Source organism: Pipistrellus hanaki (assembly GCF_964339955.1).
Source record: "Pipistrellus hanaki genome assembly, chromosome: 7".
In the NCBI taxonomy this organism is placed as follows: domain Eukaryota; kingdom Metazoa; phylum Chordata; class Mammalia; order Chiroptera; family Vespertilionidae; genus Pipistrellus; species Pipistrellus hanaki.
The window spans coordinates 31771836-31789397 of record NC_140509.1 but is presented as its reverse complement, the minus strand read 5'-3'; the positions used below and the strand labels follow the sequence as shown (position 1 = coordinate 31789397).

General features: G+C 43.0%; 2 protein-coding genes across 2 annotated transcripts; both read left to right on the top strand.

The window, feature by feature from the left end:
• Nucleotides 1–7877: 7877 nt before the first annotated feature.
• OOEP (oocyte expressed protein) lies at nt 7878–9072 on the top strand (the record flags this gene model as incomplete). Its single annotated transcript, XM_084890225.1, has 3 exons — nt 7878–8064; nt 8448–8627; nt 8963–9072. 3 exons carry the CDS (start codon nt 7878–7880, stop codon nt 9070–9072), a joined length of 477 nt encoding a protein of 158 aa, XP_084746351.1.
• Nucleotides 9073–14291: 5219 nt separating this feature from the next.
• On the top strand, nt 14292–14745 carry LOC311625264 (V-type proton ATPase 16 kDa proteolipid subunit c-like; the record flags this gene model as incomplete). The annotated part of the gene is made up of 1 exon (XM_084889351.1): nt 14292–14745. The coding sequence occupies one exon, from the start codon at nt 14292–14294 to the stop codon at nt 14619–14621; it is 330 nt and encodes a 109-aa protein (XP_084745477.1). The 3' UTR covers nt 14622–14745.
• Nucleotides 14746–17562: the final 2817 nt, after the last annotated feature.

Genomic DNA, 17562 nt, shown 5'->3' with positions numbered 1-17562 from the left:
GCTGTTCCTTTCCAGGCGTGGGGCGCACCCGAGGCCGGCTTGGTGCTTTCCCTACTGAACCCCGAGGCGGTTTTAAGCCAGGCGTCTCAACCGGCGTCACTTTCACCACCTGGTCTTATGCGTGCATGCAACAGCGGAAACAAAAGGTTGACGAAACAGCAATTACCATTGCGATGAGAGCAGCGCTCTGATGTAATCAAGCCCATTTTAGTTTTCAGAATGTTGGGGGTAATCTAGAAATTTAATGACCCACAATTTTATTTTTTTTATTTTAAAAATACATTTTATTGATTTTACACAGAGAGGAATTGAGAGGGATAGAGAGTTAGAAACGTCGATGAGAGAAACATCCACCAGTTGCCTCTTGCACACCCCCAACTAGGGATGTGCCTGCAACCAAGGTACCTGCCCTTGAGTGGAATTGAACCCGGGATCTTTCAGTCCGCAGGCCGGCGCTCTATCCACTGAACCAAACCGGTTTCAGCATGACCCACAATTTTAAAATATTGGACCTGAGAGATGTGGCTTAAATACATGACCGGAATGAACTACATGGTGTAGTTTTAGGACTAATGCAATAAACTGAATAAATGCCCAAGGCACTCCAAGTCATTGAAGCCTGGCTCTGCGGCTGGGCATATTATTCCAGGCAAGCAAGCCAGCTGGGACTGCTCCTGCTTTGATGAGGATCTTCAAATGGTCTGAACAAATCTCATGTCAATCACCTGTCAAACACGGTAGACATCGATGCTAGAAGTGTGGTCTGTGTCCAGGATTGAAGAAGAAGAAGAAGAAAAAAGTTACTACACCTAAAGATCAAGTGCTGAAGTCACATCTTTCAGATTCATCCAAGATTAACTCATGTGAAATTAACTCTTAACTCTTAATGTGATCGTTTCTGGACAAATGAGATTACAGTGCAATTGGAGCACCCAGGAAATAGAAAAAAGGATAACTGTGCTATGTATATAATCTCTTTTCTCCGATCTTTAACCTGAAATGGATAATATGAATGATCTTTACAAAGGAACTTTATTGGACTCGATTTGCAAATATTTTATTAAGTATTTTGCATCTGTGTTCATGAGAAATAGTTTGACTTAAAAATATATATATTTTATTTATTTTTTACAGAGAGGAAGGGAGAGGGATAGAGAGCTAGAAACATCAATGAGAGAGAAACATCGACCAGCTGCCTATTGCACAGCCCCCACCGGGGATGTGCCCGCAACCAAGGTACATGGCCTTGACTGGAATCGAACCCGGGACCTTCAGTCCGCAGGCCAACGCTCCATCCACTGAGCCAAACCGGTTTCGGCTAGTCAGGATGTCTCTTAATTGCAGCCCCCTCACATTGCTAGCCATCACAGTGGCAGATTTCTTTGATGCAGTGGTGTCTCCAAGTACATTATGGGGAAGATATCCCAGAGCTCACAGGACAGACCAAATCACACAGTTATTGAATCAATTTAAAACATTCAGTGAGAAGCAATGAAAAGAGAGATGGAATACGTTAACACACATGTTAGGCTACAGGCAGAATCAAAAGACAATACTACATGAATCCTGTCATGCAATGTTCATGTCTTTGCTGCATCAGCCTTTGGAGTTTGAGGGAGGGCTGAAGGAAACACGTGCTGTTCAAGTGGAGATACCCAAAAGCATGTATACCTAGCCACAGCTCTAACTTGCTAACATGCTGAGCAGCTGTGAATTTTATCTTATGTCTCTGGGCAGTGGAAACATCAGACTAAGATGGGTTTAAGGCATGAACATTTGGTGCCCCGTAATGTTGGGTATTATTTGTTTTTCTACAGCAAAACTCAATCTTCTTGTGTAACACAAAAAACATACTTTATATTCCATTTACTTCAATAAGAGCAAATAATTCCCTTCTGGTCCCCAGTCTAGGCAGAAGTAAACTTTGCTACTTTCAATTAAGCCAAGCCATGGTCCCAGTTCGGTAGAAGATGTTAATTCAGCACAGAACTTTGTTGAGGCTCAGAGGAGGAAACAGGTGATAAATCAGGGGCTAACATCAAGAGAAGGGATAGAAAAAGGAAAATGAAATAACAGGTCACTAGTGAGTTCATTACTAAAGTGAAACAAACAAACAAAAACAAAAAGACTAAAGTGAAAGACTAGGAAATTCTTTTCTAGAAAAAAAAAATGTAGTGGGAAAAGTGACTTAAAGAGGTCAAACTGAGCGAAAAGCAACAAGAAAATGGCGAAGTTACAGGTTAATACTCTGGAAGGGAAATAAAGGGACATGACCAGTGCAAGTAAAAGTTTTATTCTGTAAGCATGGATTAAAAGCAAGTGACATGAGCCCAGCAGGTGTGGGTCGACCCATGAATCAGGAGGTCACAGTTTTATTCCCGGACAGGCACATGCTTGGGTTTCGTGCTCAGTCTCTAGCAGAGGGCTTGCAAGAAGGCAGCAATCAAGGATTCTGATCACTGATGTTTCTATCCTTCTTTCCCTCTCTCTGAACTCAATTAAGAAAAACACCACACAAACGTATTTAAAAAAAAAAAAAAAAAACCCTAGTGACATGAAGTTCCAAACACAAATATTATATCAAAGGTTTCCTGGAAATCTAAGTTAATTAACCAAAAATAATCTATGAGGAACTCCCCACCCCCCACCTAACACAGAATGTAAAGACTGTCAAATGAAATGGCTCAAATTAAAGGATGAAAGCAAAATCCTATCATATCTCCTTTGATGTTCTCAAAATCCAAAATGGCTTCCCTCATCCTCCACCTGGAAAGATGAGAGAAGGGGCTAGGGTGCAGGCGAATGGTCCACTAGGAGCCAATTTCCTCATCTGAAAAGGCAGTGAAGGTGGGTTGGAAGAGTCCATTCAGCTACACCACTGTTTTCTCTTCCCAGATCTGAAGGACCCTGAAACCCCCCTCTTCCAGCCAAATAAGAAAACACATGAGTCCTATTAAATGCATGGTTAGGAAAAGAAGTAATTTCAAGATGGGGAGCTTTTATACTCATTCTTATTTCTTAGAGAGGGGCTATTATAAAGATTGAGGCCTATGTACAAAAAGAGAGAGAAATATAGTCGTTAAAGGAAATGCTCTAGCAGATAATTTTGTCAAAAAGAAACTTTAAGGTTATAATCCTATTGCAGCCTTCAAAAGATTAATAGATGGAGGGATTCAAAGAATACATTATAAAATATGAACATTTAGTCCCTAATTTTGAAAAGGAAGAATGGAAAAAAATTGGTTGTACCCTAGTTTATTCAGTCTTTGACACTCACAGTATGGCCACTAGGTGGCTCCAGATGACTTTTAAGTAGATATTAGCTAAATGTATCCATAAAACCATCCATCATGGAACAGACAATTTTTAAAAAATATATATTTTATTGATTTTTAAGAAATATATATTTTATTTATTTTTAACAGAGAGAAAGGGAGAGAGATAGAGAGCTAGAAACGTCAATGAGAGAGAAACATCGACCAGCTGCCTCTTGCACACCCCCTACTGGGGATGTGCCCACAATCAAGATACATGCCCTTGACCGGAATAGAACCTGGGACCTTTCAGTCTGCAGACCGACACTCTACCACTGAGCCAAACCGGCTTCGGCTATTTTATTGATTTTTTACAGAGAGGAAGAGAGAGGGATAGAGAGTTAGAGACATCGATGAGAGAGCATCATCGATCGGCTGCCTCTTGCACACACCCCACTGGGGATGTGCCCGCAACCAAGGTACATGCCCCTGACCGGAATCGAACCAGGGACCCTTCAAACCGCAGGCCAACGCTCTATCCACTGAGCCAAACCGGTTTCAGCGGAACAGCAAATTTGTTATTATCTTAAGTCAGCATTGATGGGAAAACCTTATAAAGACAGCTGAGGTTATTTTCAGATTATGATCACCTGTCAACAACATAATCCTTAAAAAATTACAAAGATGGGACAAGACCTGAAACCAGAGCCTCAAGGACCTTTGACAGTGATTTGCTAAATATATTCTTACAACTTTACTTTCCTCATTTTAACCATTTTTTCCTATCAGTGACAAACATTTTGATGTTATTATTTGGTACAAAAATTGGTATTTTTGTCTTCTTTATGCTTTGTAACATTTTTCATTGTATAGAGAGATTTCACCCTTAGAGTTGAAGGTTACAAGAAGTGGGAACAGCCGAAACTGGTTTGGCTCAGTGGATAGAGCGTCAGTCTGTGGACTGAAGGGTCCCAGGTTCGATTCCAGTCAAGGGCATGTACCTTGGTTGCAGGCACATCCCCGTTAGGGGGTGTGCAGGAGGCAGCTGATTGATGTTTCTCTCTCATCGATGTTTCTAGCTATCTATCCCTCTCCCTTCCTCTCTGTGAGAAATCAATAAAACATGTTAAAAAAAAAAAAAAAAGAAGTGGGAACAAAGCTTTGCAATGAGAAATTACAAAACCAATTCACTCACGTACTTTTACTGTCTGAACCCAAAGCCCCTCAGACTGGTTCCTCCAGGGCTAGACAAAAAAAAAATGAAAGCAGCCCTAGCTGGTTTGGCTCAGTGGAGAGAGCGTCGGCCTGCAAACTGAAGGGTCCCAGTCAAGGGCACATGTTCAGGTTGTGGGTTCAATCCCCAGTAGGGGACGTGCAGGAGGCAGCTGACCCATGATTCTTTCTCATCAATGATGTTTCTATCTCTCTTCCCTCTTCCTTCATCTCTGAAATCAATAAAAATATATTTAAAAACCACGACACAAATGTATTTTTTTTTTTAAAGAAAACGAAAGCCTATGATCCACTTGAAGTCTTTTTAGTAGAAGAGTTTTAATAACTTGCATTCAGTCACACAGCTAGAAAATGTTGGAGCCAGAATCAAAACCATGCCCACCTCCCACTCATCAGAGCCAAATTAGGGAGCCTTGGAGATAACAGAGGGGCAAAACTGATTCATCTTGGCAGATTCTGCTAACTTCTAAAAACCTTTCTGTTTTGAAGCTGGCATGGGATCAGCAAGTAAAACTCAAGGCTTGCCAATTGTAGGAAACTTAATATGGGGTCTCTGCATAAGACCAGGACCCCAGAAAACTATACTTCCAAGATGAAACTAAAGCAGAATTAAATGTTGCCATTCAGATGAAAATGTCAAAGAATGTAGTCTTGACTTTGCCTTTTTCAATTATGTCTTGACCTAATAATTAATTACTACAAACCAGTCTTGTGACTAACTCATTCTACATGCAAGAGTCTGAAATTTTCCAAGCGATAATGTGAAGTGGCCTTGAATGCATCTTTGAGAGAATGGCTCAAGCAAAAAATTATCATTTTATAAAAAGATGACATTATCTCCCTACCTAATGCCAATTTTAAAAAATTAACCCCAGGTGGTACAAGGATTTAAATGTTAAAATAGAAACTTTAGCATTCTTAGTAAAAAGTATAGTGGATATTTTTATACCTCCAGGCAGGAAAGGATTTTTTGAAAATATATCTTATTGATTTTTTTACAGAGAGGAAGGCAGAGGGAGAGAGAGTTAGAAACATCGATGAGAGAGAAACACCGATCAGCTGCCTCCTGCACACCCCCTACTGGGGATGTGCCCTCAACCAAGGTATATGCCCTTGACTGGAATCGAACCTGGGACCCTTGAGTTCAAAGGCTGACACTCTATCTACTGAGCCAAACCGGTTAGAGCAGGAAAGGATTTCTTTCACTTCTTTCTTTTTTTTTTTTTTTAAACAATTTTATTAAGTCTGAATATACCAGTGGTCTTTTTTTTTTTTTTTTTTTTAATATATTTTATTGATTTTTTTACAGAGAGGAAGGGAGAGGTGAGAGAAAGAGAGAGAGAGAGAGAGAGAGAGAGAGAGAGAGAGAGAGAGAGAGAGAGAGAGCTAAAAACATCGATTAGAGAGAGACATCCACCAGCTGCCTTTTGCACACCCCACACCAGGAATGTGCCCACAACCAATATACATGCCCTTGACCAGAATTGAACCTGGGACCTTTCAGTCCGCAGACCGATGCTCTATCTACTGAGCCAAACCAGTTTTGGCAGGAAAAGATTTCTCAAGCAAGACACTTACTATAAAGATTGATGAATTTGCCAGAACTGGTTTGGTTCAGTGGATAGAGCGTCAGCTTGCGGACTGAAGGGACCTAGGTTCAATTCCTGTCAAGGGCATGTTCCTTGGTTGTGGGCACATCCCCAGTAGGGGGTGTGCAGGAGGCAGCTGAAGGATGTTTCTCTCTCATTGATGTTTCTAACTCTCTATCCCTCTCTCTTCCTCTCTGTAAAAAAATCAATAAGACATATTCTTTAAAAAGATTGATGAATTTGACTATTATACATTAAAATTAAAAATTTTATTCATCAAAAGACAAACTGAGAAGACAATTTAAACTAGAAGATATTGAGAATACACACAACTCTCAAAGGATTAGTAAGAGATTGAAGAATACATTAAAGAAAATACTTTCACATATTTATATCCTCAATACTTGTTTTTTTACAATGTGCATTCATTATTACATGATTTTTATTTATTTATTTTTATTATTTTTCTAAATCTTCACACGAGAATACTTTTTCCATTGATTGATTGAGAGAGAGAGAGAGAGAGAGAGATCACCCCTTACTAGAGATTGAGCCTGACACCCTGGCATGTGGCCTGACCTGGAATCCAGCCAGTGATCTACCTCTTGGTGCATGGGACAACACTCAGCCAACTGCGCCACATTTGTGTTGATTTTTAAAATTAAATTGAAGAAGTAAAAACACCCACTAAAGTTAAATTCAACTCCTTCTCTTATACAAATTATCTATGGTTAACTGTTGATACCTAGATAATGTGGATGAGGGAATTTAGTATACTAATACTATCTCCCTTATACAAATGATCAAAAATTCCCATTAAAATGATTAAAAACAACAACAGCACATAGCTAGCCGTAAGAAGAAAACAGTCTGTACAGCAGCTGCTATCTATTCTAAAACAACTACCAAATAATATTTCTAGAGATGCATTAGAAAAAGTATACAAACATGCATGAAATGATATAGACCAGCTTCCGGAGAACGATATCCTGTGGAGAGAGAAAGGAAAGATATTTGAGTGATATCGATTTTAAAGAAGAGAGAAGTGAGGCAGTGTGGGAAAATGTTAACATATTGCAGGGGTGTTGTTCATGGGTGTTTGTTATGTAACTTTTTGAATGTGTGAAATCTTTTATAATTTAAAGTTTCACCCAAAATTAAAAACATCGGTAAGAAATGTACATCCATATTAGCTGTTTTAGGATTTTGGAAATAAACGAGATTTGTCTATACTTGCTACGTATTCTATAAGGAACAGCTTTGACTTTTATATTTTCAAACGCGAAACACTTGCTTGAATGATTTAGAAGTAGTAACTAACCAATCAGAAGAGAGCAGGAAGCAGAAGAGAGAAAGAAGTAGATTCAATGAGCCTGCCCTCAGCCTGACTTATCTGCCAACCTCTGGAAGGTGGCACAGAAACCTTAATCTGGGCACTGAAAGTGATTTCCAGTCAACGTAGTCTCCAATGCAAACCACACTGTTCGACAGCTCTGCTGGGGCAGGCGCCATGGCGGCCAGGTGATACCTGACTCGTACAGATGCCCGCTGAGACCCAGCTGGAGCCAAACAAAGACTAATTCAAGGTCCCAAAGGAAGTCCTGGTGATTGACTCCAGGGCAGGAAGCGCCCTACAGAGCCTGCAGGGCCTGGGCCCAGTGCCAATTGGGCTGGGGATGGGGGTGGGGGGTAATGCCCGCAGGGGCGGGGCTGCACGGAGACCCTATAAGGGGCACAGGCTCCGCGTGTGATTGGTTCTGGGAGAGCCACTGGACCTCGCCCTGGAGCTGCAGGTCCCAGCATGGTGGACCAGCCAGAGGCCGTGGTCCAGGAGGACGCATGGATGTCCGCCCCGGACCTGGACCGGCTGCTGAAGATGCCGCTCCCACTACCACGGGTTCGCACGCGGCCCTGGTGGTTTCCTGAGCAGGATCTGAGAGACCCTTTGGTGTTTTACCTGGAGGCTTGTCTGGCCGAACCCATCTTCGGTGAGCGAGCCAGGTGTGCACGTGGCCTCGTCCCCTCCAGCCTGGGAGAGGCCGGGCACCTCCCTACAGCCCTTCCCAAACTCCAGGGCCACCTTTATCTTATTTTTTTTAATATATATATTTTATTGATTTTTACAGAAAGGAAGGAAGAGGGATAGTTAGAAACAATCAACGAGAGAGAAACATCGATCAGCTGCCTCCCCCCCCCCCCCCCGGGGATGTGCCTGCAACCAAGGTATAATACATACCCTTGACCGGAATAGAACCTGGGACCTTTCAGTCCGCAGGTCGACGCTCTATCCACTGAGCCAAACCGGTTTCGGCCAAATCTGCATCCTCTACCTTCAACCATGCCACCTCTCAATCTCTCTCTTCCTGTTTAGGCAAAAACGGAGCCATGATTCCGGAAATAGAGTGGATGAACCAGGTCCTGCTGATTGTGGATACGTTGAGCTCCGGGAGCGTAATGGAAATCACCGTTTTCGGGCAGCCCCGGGCGCAGAACAGGGTGAAGAGCGTGCTCCTGAGCCTGGCAGGAAGGCACCGGGAAAACCGCACCCGGGGTGAGGCTCTGAACCTGCCTGGGGAGGGGGCCCGGTGAACCCCCTGGCCGCACCTGCCTCCGTCCAGCCTCTCTTACCTTCCCATAAACTCCAGCAGGCTGCAGGCAGCCCCCGGGCGTGCCTTTTTGCAAGTCCCAGTAGGACCTTGGGGCAGTAAGCTGAGATCTGGCACATTCAGGCCCATCGCTGCCCGTGTCAGCCTCAGCTATTTCCAGACCCAAGTTCAGAACCTCCCCCCAGAGAAATGGTGTTGCCAGCACCCCTTCCCCTACTCCCCTCCCCCCTGCCCGCATTGACGGAGTAATTTGAAACAGCGAGCATTTTTGTTTATCCAGATGAGAAGATGAAACAACTTGAGAAGTTTTTGAAGGCATATGGGTCACCCCCTCCGACTCCCAAGTCTCCCCCTCTGACTCCCCAGGCTCCCCGGTCTCCTGTGGCCTGATATTGGCAGGAGCATGATGAGACCCACCTGCTCCTGCTCCTGAAGTTCAGAAAGAAGCAAGTGTCCTTACATCTCAGCTTCTTTCTTCCTTTTGCTGGATGGATGGTGGTTTATTCTGATGTAGATGTGAGTGCTGTGTAATAAAATGATCTTCCTTGTTGTCCACTGGCATAACAGTCTTTGCTCACTTAAAATTAAGCAAATTTACAAATGATTGGCAGTTCATGCATCTCTTTGTGTGTGTGTGTGTGTGTGTGTGTGTGGGGGTGTGTGAAGCAGAACCTCAAAGAACTGAGATAATGCTCCAGAGGAGGGAGGTTTCTCATCTATTTTTATGCATCGTAATCGAAGGAGGTGACTAGGTGAGTTACATGAAATCCATTGGTGATAGATGAGAGCGGGGGGTGGGGGGGGTGGGGGGGGAGAAAGCAAAGGGGAAACCTTTGGGATTGGATAAAAAGTAAAATGATAGACACTTAAGTGGGTGGAGGAATAATTAACATGATAACAATGAAGAAATTTGTGCTATCTGAAGAAATTTGTGCTATCTGTCCAGGAGCTAAGACGTGTTAGGTTGTGCCCAAAGGGGTCCGGAAAAAGGAGAGTTACAAGTTACTGGGACATTTCAAGGATATGTTATCATAGATGCAAAAAGACAGATAGGCTCAGTTAAGATAAAGGTTGACCTTGTCAGTGAAGATACCAGCCTAGGAGGTGACCACTGAGCATTACTGCTTTTAGTTAAAGTTTAATTTCAGACCATCCTTTGTGGTTACTTTAGGTCTCTGAGTTTGCAAGACTGCCCTGCAGGCCTCCCCTGAGCTTATCCAGTTATCGTGTGGCCCCTTTTGTCCACACATTTCCCTTTTGGTCATAAATCAAACCAAAGAATTTATGCATGTCTTTTTAAAAAATATATATTTTATTAATTTTTTTACAGAAAGGAAGGGAGAAGTATAGAGAGTTAGAAACATCGATGAGAGAGAAACACTGATCAGCTGCCTCCTGCACACCCCCCACTGGGGATGTGCCCGAAACCAAGGTACATGCCCTTGACCGGAATCGAACCTGGGACCCTTCAGTCCTCACGCTGACGCTCTATCCACTGAGCTAAACCGGTTAGGTCCATGCATGTCTTGATGTTCAGGGTAGATATAAGGCCTGAAAAGTGGTTGTTTTTGTTTATTTGTGGGTGTTTTTTGGTCTGTTTATTCATTTCTACCATTTTGAAACTACTATCTTATGATTTTTATGGTGTCAGTCAGGCCTCCATGCACAGGAAGTAGAGATGTAGGGACAATATGCTTTGGACTTTTGTTTTGCAGCATTTGTTCTCAAACTTGAGAGCTTACTTAAAGTTTAATCCTCCTCAAGTGATTCTGATTCAGTCCATTGGGCCCATGAATTTGCATTTCTAACAAGCTCCTAGGTAATTCCAATGGGCGATTCTCCTTCAAGGCTCTTAGAAGCTGCTGTGCGTTTCCTTCTGGAGGGGTGCTTCCCTCTCCGCACACGGGCGGGTGTTCTAACAGGAAAGCTAAGGCTGTCAGCGTTCATCCTGCTGGGATTCACCGGAGAACTGTGATCCTGGGCACTTTGTCCCACAGAAGGTGTTCTGTCCCCAGGCTGGCTGGCTCTGCACCCCTTCTCAACCCCTCGCCTGCAAAGGTGTCCTGAACCAGGGGATTTTTCTATTACCAGTGAAATAGTTATGACTAAATTGTGCAAAACAGACTTAAAACTGTGCTGTCTCCACTTTCAGGAAGCAGACTTCTTTTGGGGGGGGGGAGGGGAAGTGGCCAAGAGCTCTGTGGCTTCAGACGCAAAATTTGAGTTGATTTAACTCATGCACTTTCTTTCTTTCTTTCTTTCTTTCTTTCTTTCTTTTTTAATCAATCTTTATTGTTCATATTATTACAAAGGTTCCTCATTTCTTCCCCCCTCCCCCAGGTTCCCACCCCACCCTCCGCCCCCTCCCCATCTCCCATTGTCCTCATCCATAGGTGCAGTTTATGTTCAGTCTCTTCCTCCCTCCCTTTCCCCGATAGTAAATCCCTTTTCAGAACTCATGCACTTTCTTTACCCCTTAGGAGTAAACGATTTTAGCTGTTTGCAAGGGTTTTTAAACACACACGTGTATTTTAAAATATGTCTGTGATTACAAGTGATGACCATCATATTCCTAGTTTGCTTCTCAGTTTTGGTCCATTAGAACTAATACTTTCTACCCTTCTCAATTTTTTTTTTTTTTGCACGAGAGAAATTGTTATAGGTAATTCAACCAATTATTTTCTGAGTGATTTCCCCTCATCCTTACTTAAAAATGTTTTGTTATTAGAGGGAGAGGGGGAGAGAGAAACATCATTGATCAGCTGCCTCCTTCATGCCCCCTACTGGGTATCACGCCTGCAACTCAGACCCAGAATCCAGCTAGTGACCGCTTGGTGCATAGGCCGATGCTCGGCCACTGAACCACACTATTGGGGCCCTCATCCTAACTTTAAGCTTAGGAACTCCTGCTTTCTCTTATTCTGTAGAATTATTTATTTTAGGGAGGGAGGGGAGAAATCCACAACCTGGTATGTGCCCTGACCGATAATCCAACCTGCCACCTTCTGGGACCATGTGCCAACCAGCTGAGCCTCACCAGCTGTAGAAATCTGATAAATATTCCTGCAGGTTTTCCTGTTGGGATTTCTCAAAACCATTGAACATTTTGGACTGGTATTTGCAGGAAGAGGGTTATGCTTAAAATTTATTCCAATTTCCCCCAGATTAATAAAAATTAAATTATAAATGACCCTGCACTTCTTACCTCCCATTACCTCCAAATATGAGTGTATTTGAAGACCGGGCCTTTAAAGAGTTAGTAAAAGTAAAATAAGGGTATAGGGGAGGGCCTTTTCCCAATATGACAGGTGTCTTCGTAAGAGGAAGAATATGGACACAAGATAGGTTGAGCACAGAGGAAAGACCATGTGAAGACAGCAAGAGGGCAGCCATCTGCAGACTAAGAAGGGAGTCTTCAGAAGAAACCAAACCTGGAAATACATTGATCTTAGATTTCTAGTCTCTAGAACTTTGAGAACAATGTTGCTTAAGCCACCCAGTCTGTTTTTTTTCCCCCTCCCTCCCCCTTTCTCTAAAGTCAATAAAAACATATCCTCAGGTGAGGACTGAAACAAAAACCCCTGATTATACAGGTGCTTCAGAAGGAGTCGGGAATATTTTAAGCAAGGTTTTCCTAGGTGTCTAGAGAAAAATTCCGATGAAGGTAAATAGTGCAGATGTCTATTAACTAGATTGGAGGTATGAACGGAAGTACAGAGGCAGACATAAAAGCCAGCCTGTCACACACTCCACAGTTAAATCCTCAAGGTTTTCCAGAGACTCCACAAACAACTGGAGTTGTACTATCCTCACTAAACTTTTCTGCCAACCAGTTTACCTAGTCCCCCCATGTGCACTATTCACTGTTCTCAGCTGTCTGCAGTTTTTGATTCTCATTTACAATTCTTTTGCTTTTTGGATGATTCCTCAGGATTAGGTCTAGGTTATGCATCTTTTGGCAAAAAATACTAGATAAATCACATTGTGTTCTCAGCACATCCCATTAGGAGGCACGGGTTTTTTTTTGTGTGTGTGTTTTTGTCCCACTGTTAGTCATATTTTAAAGGGCTCTGTTTTGATTAAAAGTATGGAGTTGAGAAATTCTGATGAGGAAATCCAGAGTCAACCTGGCTTAAATGTTGTTTAAAGAATAAAAGGATCACTGTAGTGTACCTTAATGAAACAATAGTTTTGAAGTCCATCTTTATATGCCTTTTTCCTCAATCATTTTTCTATTTTTTAATATATTTTATTGATTTTTTACAGAGAGGAGGAGAAAGGGATAGAGAGAAACGTCGATGAGAGAGAAACATCGACCAGCTTCCTCTTGCACACCCCCTACCGGGGATGTGCTCGCAACCAATGTACATGCCCTTGACCGGAATCAAACCTGAGACCTTTCAGTCCGCAGACCGACGCTCTACCACTGAGCCAAACCAGTTTCGGCCATTTTTCTATTTTAATAAGTTGCTTCATCTGGGAGGAAAAATGAGCAAGAATGTTGGTGTAGGCTTGCCCTTCTATAAAAAGTGAACATGGTTAAAATATTGGGGTAGATAATGAAAAAAAAAATTTTAATTGACACATGTAGACAAAATAGATTGGTGACACTGAGTTTGGTTAAGTACAGTGAAATAGCTTTCATACCATGTAGTGGGAAAATAAATTGGTATGGCCATGTTGTAGAGCAGTTTGGCAGTATAAAATTTTAAAGGTGCTCATTCTTAAGAAGTGCTGGCAATTCCACTTCTTAGAAAGGCTCCCATAGACACAGTGTGTGGCAGAAGTAGGCCCGAGTGGAAAATAATAATGCAAGAATAAATGGTTTTAGGTGCTCACAACTCTAAACCTACTTTTGCCACACCCCAACATAGAAACAAAGGAGAAATTCAACACAACAGTTTATGACTGAGAAATTTGGGGAACTAATCAACCAGCAGTAAGGGAAAGGTACTCATACTGAGGAAAATCAAGTTACCAGAAGAAAAAAGCTATGTGCAATTATGTAAAAGTACAAATTAAACAGTTAAAAGTGATTTCTTATAAAGGCAGATAAGGAGGAGTATAAGATAGGGACTTTGGCCCTAACTGGTTTGGCTCAGTGGATAGAGCTTGGGCCTGAGGACTGAAGGGTCCCAGGTCGAATCAGTTGGGGGAAGAGAGAGCATGTACCTTGGTTTCGGGCACATCCCCAGTAGGGGTTTGTAGGAGGAAGCTAATCAATGTTTCTCTCTCATTGACTTTTCTAACTCTCTATCCCTCTTCCTTTCCTCACTGTAAAAAAATAAATAAAATATTATAAAAAATAAAGATAGGGACTTTGATCAGTAATCTTATAAAGGAGAGAATCTGCAATTCTGGTCATGTGGGGACTACTTAAAGGGGGGGCGGGGATCAAAATTGAGTCTTGTTATACTCTGTAGCCTCAATTGAAACTTTGAGTCTACATTGAATTTGAGTTTTGAATAGAAGTACCTAGGATTGAGCTTTCGCCGCCACGTCTGCCTGCCCATCTCGCCCAGCTGGTTCTCGAGCTCGCCCCCTCCCCACCCGCAGACCTGTCCGAGCTCAAGAGCTGCGGTCCCGAGTACGCCTCCTTTCTCGCGGTCATGGGCTCCTCGGCCGCCGTGATCTTCAGCGCCTTGGGTGCTGCCTATGGTCCCGCCAAGAGTGGCACTGGCATTGCGGCCATGTCTGTCATGCGACCAGAGCTGACAATGAAGTCCATCATCCCAGCGGTCATGGCTGACAGCATTGCCCTCTATGGCCTGGTGGTGGCAGTCCTTATTGTCAACTCCCTGAATGACGCCATCAGTCTCTACAGGAGTTCCCTCCAACTGGGCGCTGGCCTGAGTGTGGGCCTCGGTGGGCTGGCAGCTGGCTTTGCCATTGGCATTGTGGGTGACGCCGGCGTGCAGGGCACCGCCCAGCAGCCCTGACTATTTGTGGGCATGATTTTAATCCTCATTTTCGCAGAGGTGCTGGGTCTCTATGGTCTCATCGTCACCCTCATCCTCTCCACAGAGTAGCTCCTCTCTTAAGCCCACAAGCCACAGGATATGATGTAAATATCACCCCCTCCTCATTGGGGGTTACAGGTTTGAATGTTTTTACATTAACATCACTCCAATTTTAAATAGTTTATTTTATAATAAGAACAAATATAAAATGTATTTACAATAGGTTATTAACTATTTTTAGAAGAGGCAAGAAAATCCTAGGTACTTTTTTTTCACATTTTATTGGACATGGCTCTGGGCCTGGTAGGCCCAGCTCATGGCCCCGCAGCTAGAGGACAGTGGTTCCATACAAAAAAAAAAAAAAAAAAAAAAAAAAAGAATAGAAAAGAAAAAAAAATCTCAGGGCACACAGTAACCCCACAAAGCAACACTCTAAAGATTATTATAGTCGAAACCGGTTTGGCTCAGTGGATACAGCATCGGCCTGTGGACTGAAGGGTCCCAGGTTCGATTCAGGTCAAGGACATATACCTTGGTTGTGGGCACATCCCCAGTAGAGGGTGTGCAAGAGGCAGCTGATCGATGATTCTCTCTCTCATCGATGTTTCTAACTCTCTATCCCTCTCTCTTCCTCTCTGTAAAAAATCAGTAAAATATATTTAATTTTTAAAAAAAGATTATTATAGGTCAGAGACTGCAGGGCTGCTCCACAGACATACAAACAGGTCAAATCTTTATAAATAAGCATCCAGTGAAAACGACAACTCGAATTGATCCCTATACACAGAGCACTCTAGGGCAGGTAAATGGGTGGGGTGGCTAGAAGCCACCATCCTCACTGGTTGGGGGACCTGGATGGGTGATGATGAGTGGGCCCAGATGTCCATGGTACAGGGCGGGTGGGGGCAACAGACGATGGAGACTAAAGCACTGTGCATTTACCGTGGGAGTAAGGAGGACAGCTGCCTGGTGCATGTGTATCAGGCTGTTCATTCTGGAATGACACCCTCTACTGGGGATGTGCCCACAACCAAGGTATATGCCCTTGACCTGAATCGAACCTGGAACCCTTCAGTCCGCAGGCCGATGCTCTATCCACTGAGCCAAACCGGTTTCGGCTATAATAATCTTTAGATTGTTGCTTTGTGGGGTTACTGTGTGCCCTGAGATTTTTTTTTTTTTTTTTTTTTTGTATGGAACCACTGTCCTCTAGCTGCGGGGCCATGAGCTGGGCCTACCAGGCCTAGAACCATGTCCAATAAAATGTGGGGGGGGCGGGGGGGGGGGACACAGTACCTAGGATTTTCTTGCCTCTTCTAAAAATAGTTAATAACCTATTGTAAATACATTTTATCTTTGTTCTTATTATAAAATAAACTATTTAAAATTGGAGTGATGTTAATGTAAAAACATTCAAACCTGTAAAGAATTTTTGTGTTTGAGCCAAACTGTCCACAATTGCAGGGAAGCAGTAACTCAGTGGGTTGGGATAATGCTCCAGAGAATGGAGTTTTTTGTTTTTTTAAAAAAATCTATTTTTATACATTGCAATCAAGGAAGGGACATAGGTGGGTTATGTGAAATCCAATGGTGATAGATTAGAGGCAGGAGAAAGAAAGCAGGGGGGGAACCTCTGGGATTGCATAAAAAGTAAAATGATAGACACTCACTTAGGTGGGTGCAGGAATAATTAACATGATAATGAAGGAATTTATTGTATCTGCCTGGGGCCCAGAGCCATTAGGTTGTACCTCTAGAGGTCTGGAAAAAGAAAAGTTACAAGTTACCCAGACATTTCAAGGATACTAGTATGTTGTTATAGATGCAAAAAGATAGGTTCAGTTAAGGTAAAGGTTGATCTTGTCAGTGAAGATACTGGCTTAGGACCGTGGTTGGCAAACTGCGGCTCTCGAGCCACACGTGGCTCTTTGGCCTCTAGAGCGTGGCTCTTCCACAAGATACCACGGCCTGGGAGAGTCTATTTTAAGCTAGAAGAAGTTTAAAAAATTTGGTTCTCAAAAGAAATTTCAATCGTTGTACTGTTGATATTTGACTCTGTTGACTAATGAGTTTGCTGACCACTGGCCTAGGACATCACCGTAAGTGCTTTTAAAGTTTAATTTCAAATCATCCTTTGTGAAGTTTGCAAGACAGCCGTGCAGGCCTTCCCTGAGCTTGTCAGGTTAGCGTGTGGCCCCTTTCATCCAGTGACCAATATTAGTGGTAACCAAAGGGCCTGTGACAGGCATACCACTGCCCTGATCTTTAAAGTGAAGTTCTCTATAAAATTTTTCTTTTTAATCCTCACCTGAGGATATTTTTCCATTGATTTTTGTTTTTAGAGAGTGTGGAAAGAGCAGAGACAGAAAGAGAGAGACATATCAATTGGTTGCCTCCCTCATGCACCCTGACCAAGGCCAGGAATCCTGAGTCAGTGGAATTGAACCCCGGACCTGTCAGTCCAAAGGCCTAAGCTCTATGCACTGAGCCAAACTGTCTAGGGCCTTAAATTTTTGTGTGCGTCTTAATTTTTAAGATGTTTTTACTTTAGAGAGGAAGGGCACGGGAGAAAAACATCTACGAGAGAGAAATATCAATTGGCTGTCTCCTGCATGCCCCCTACTGGAGCCCTAGAGCCCCAAACCCAGGCTTGTGCCCTGATGGAATCCAATGGAACTGACCTCAGTCGGTGCATGGGAGGATAATCAGTCCCCTGAGCACATCAGCGGGCCCCTTGAGTTTTCAAAAATGAAAGTTTTCCTAACACTGAGATTGGTGTTTGTTCTTGTTTTTTAATCCCAGCATCCAGCTGTTAACAGTTTGCTTCCTTCTAGCAGGCACCTGGTGTTGGAGCTGCCTGGAGCCAGAAGCCAAATCTGACAGAGTTGCTAATTACTGCTACAATGGCTTCATAGTGTTA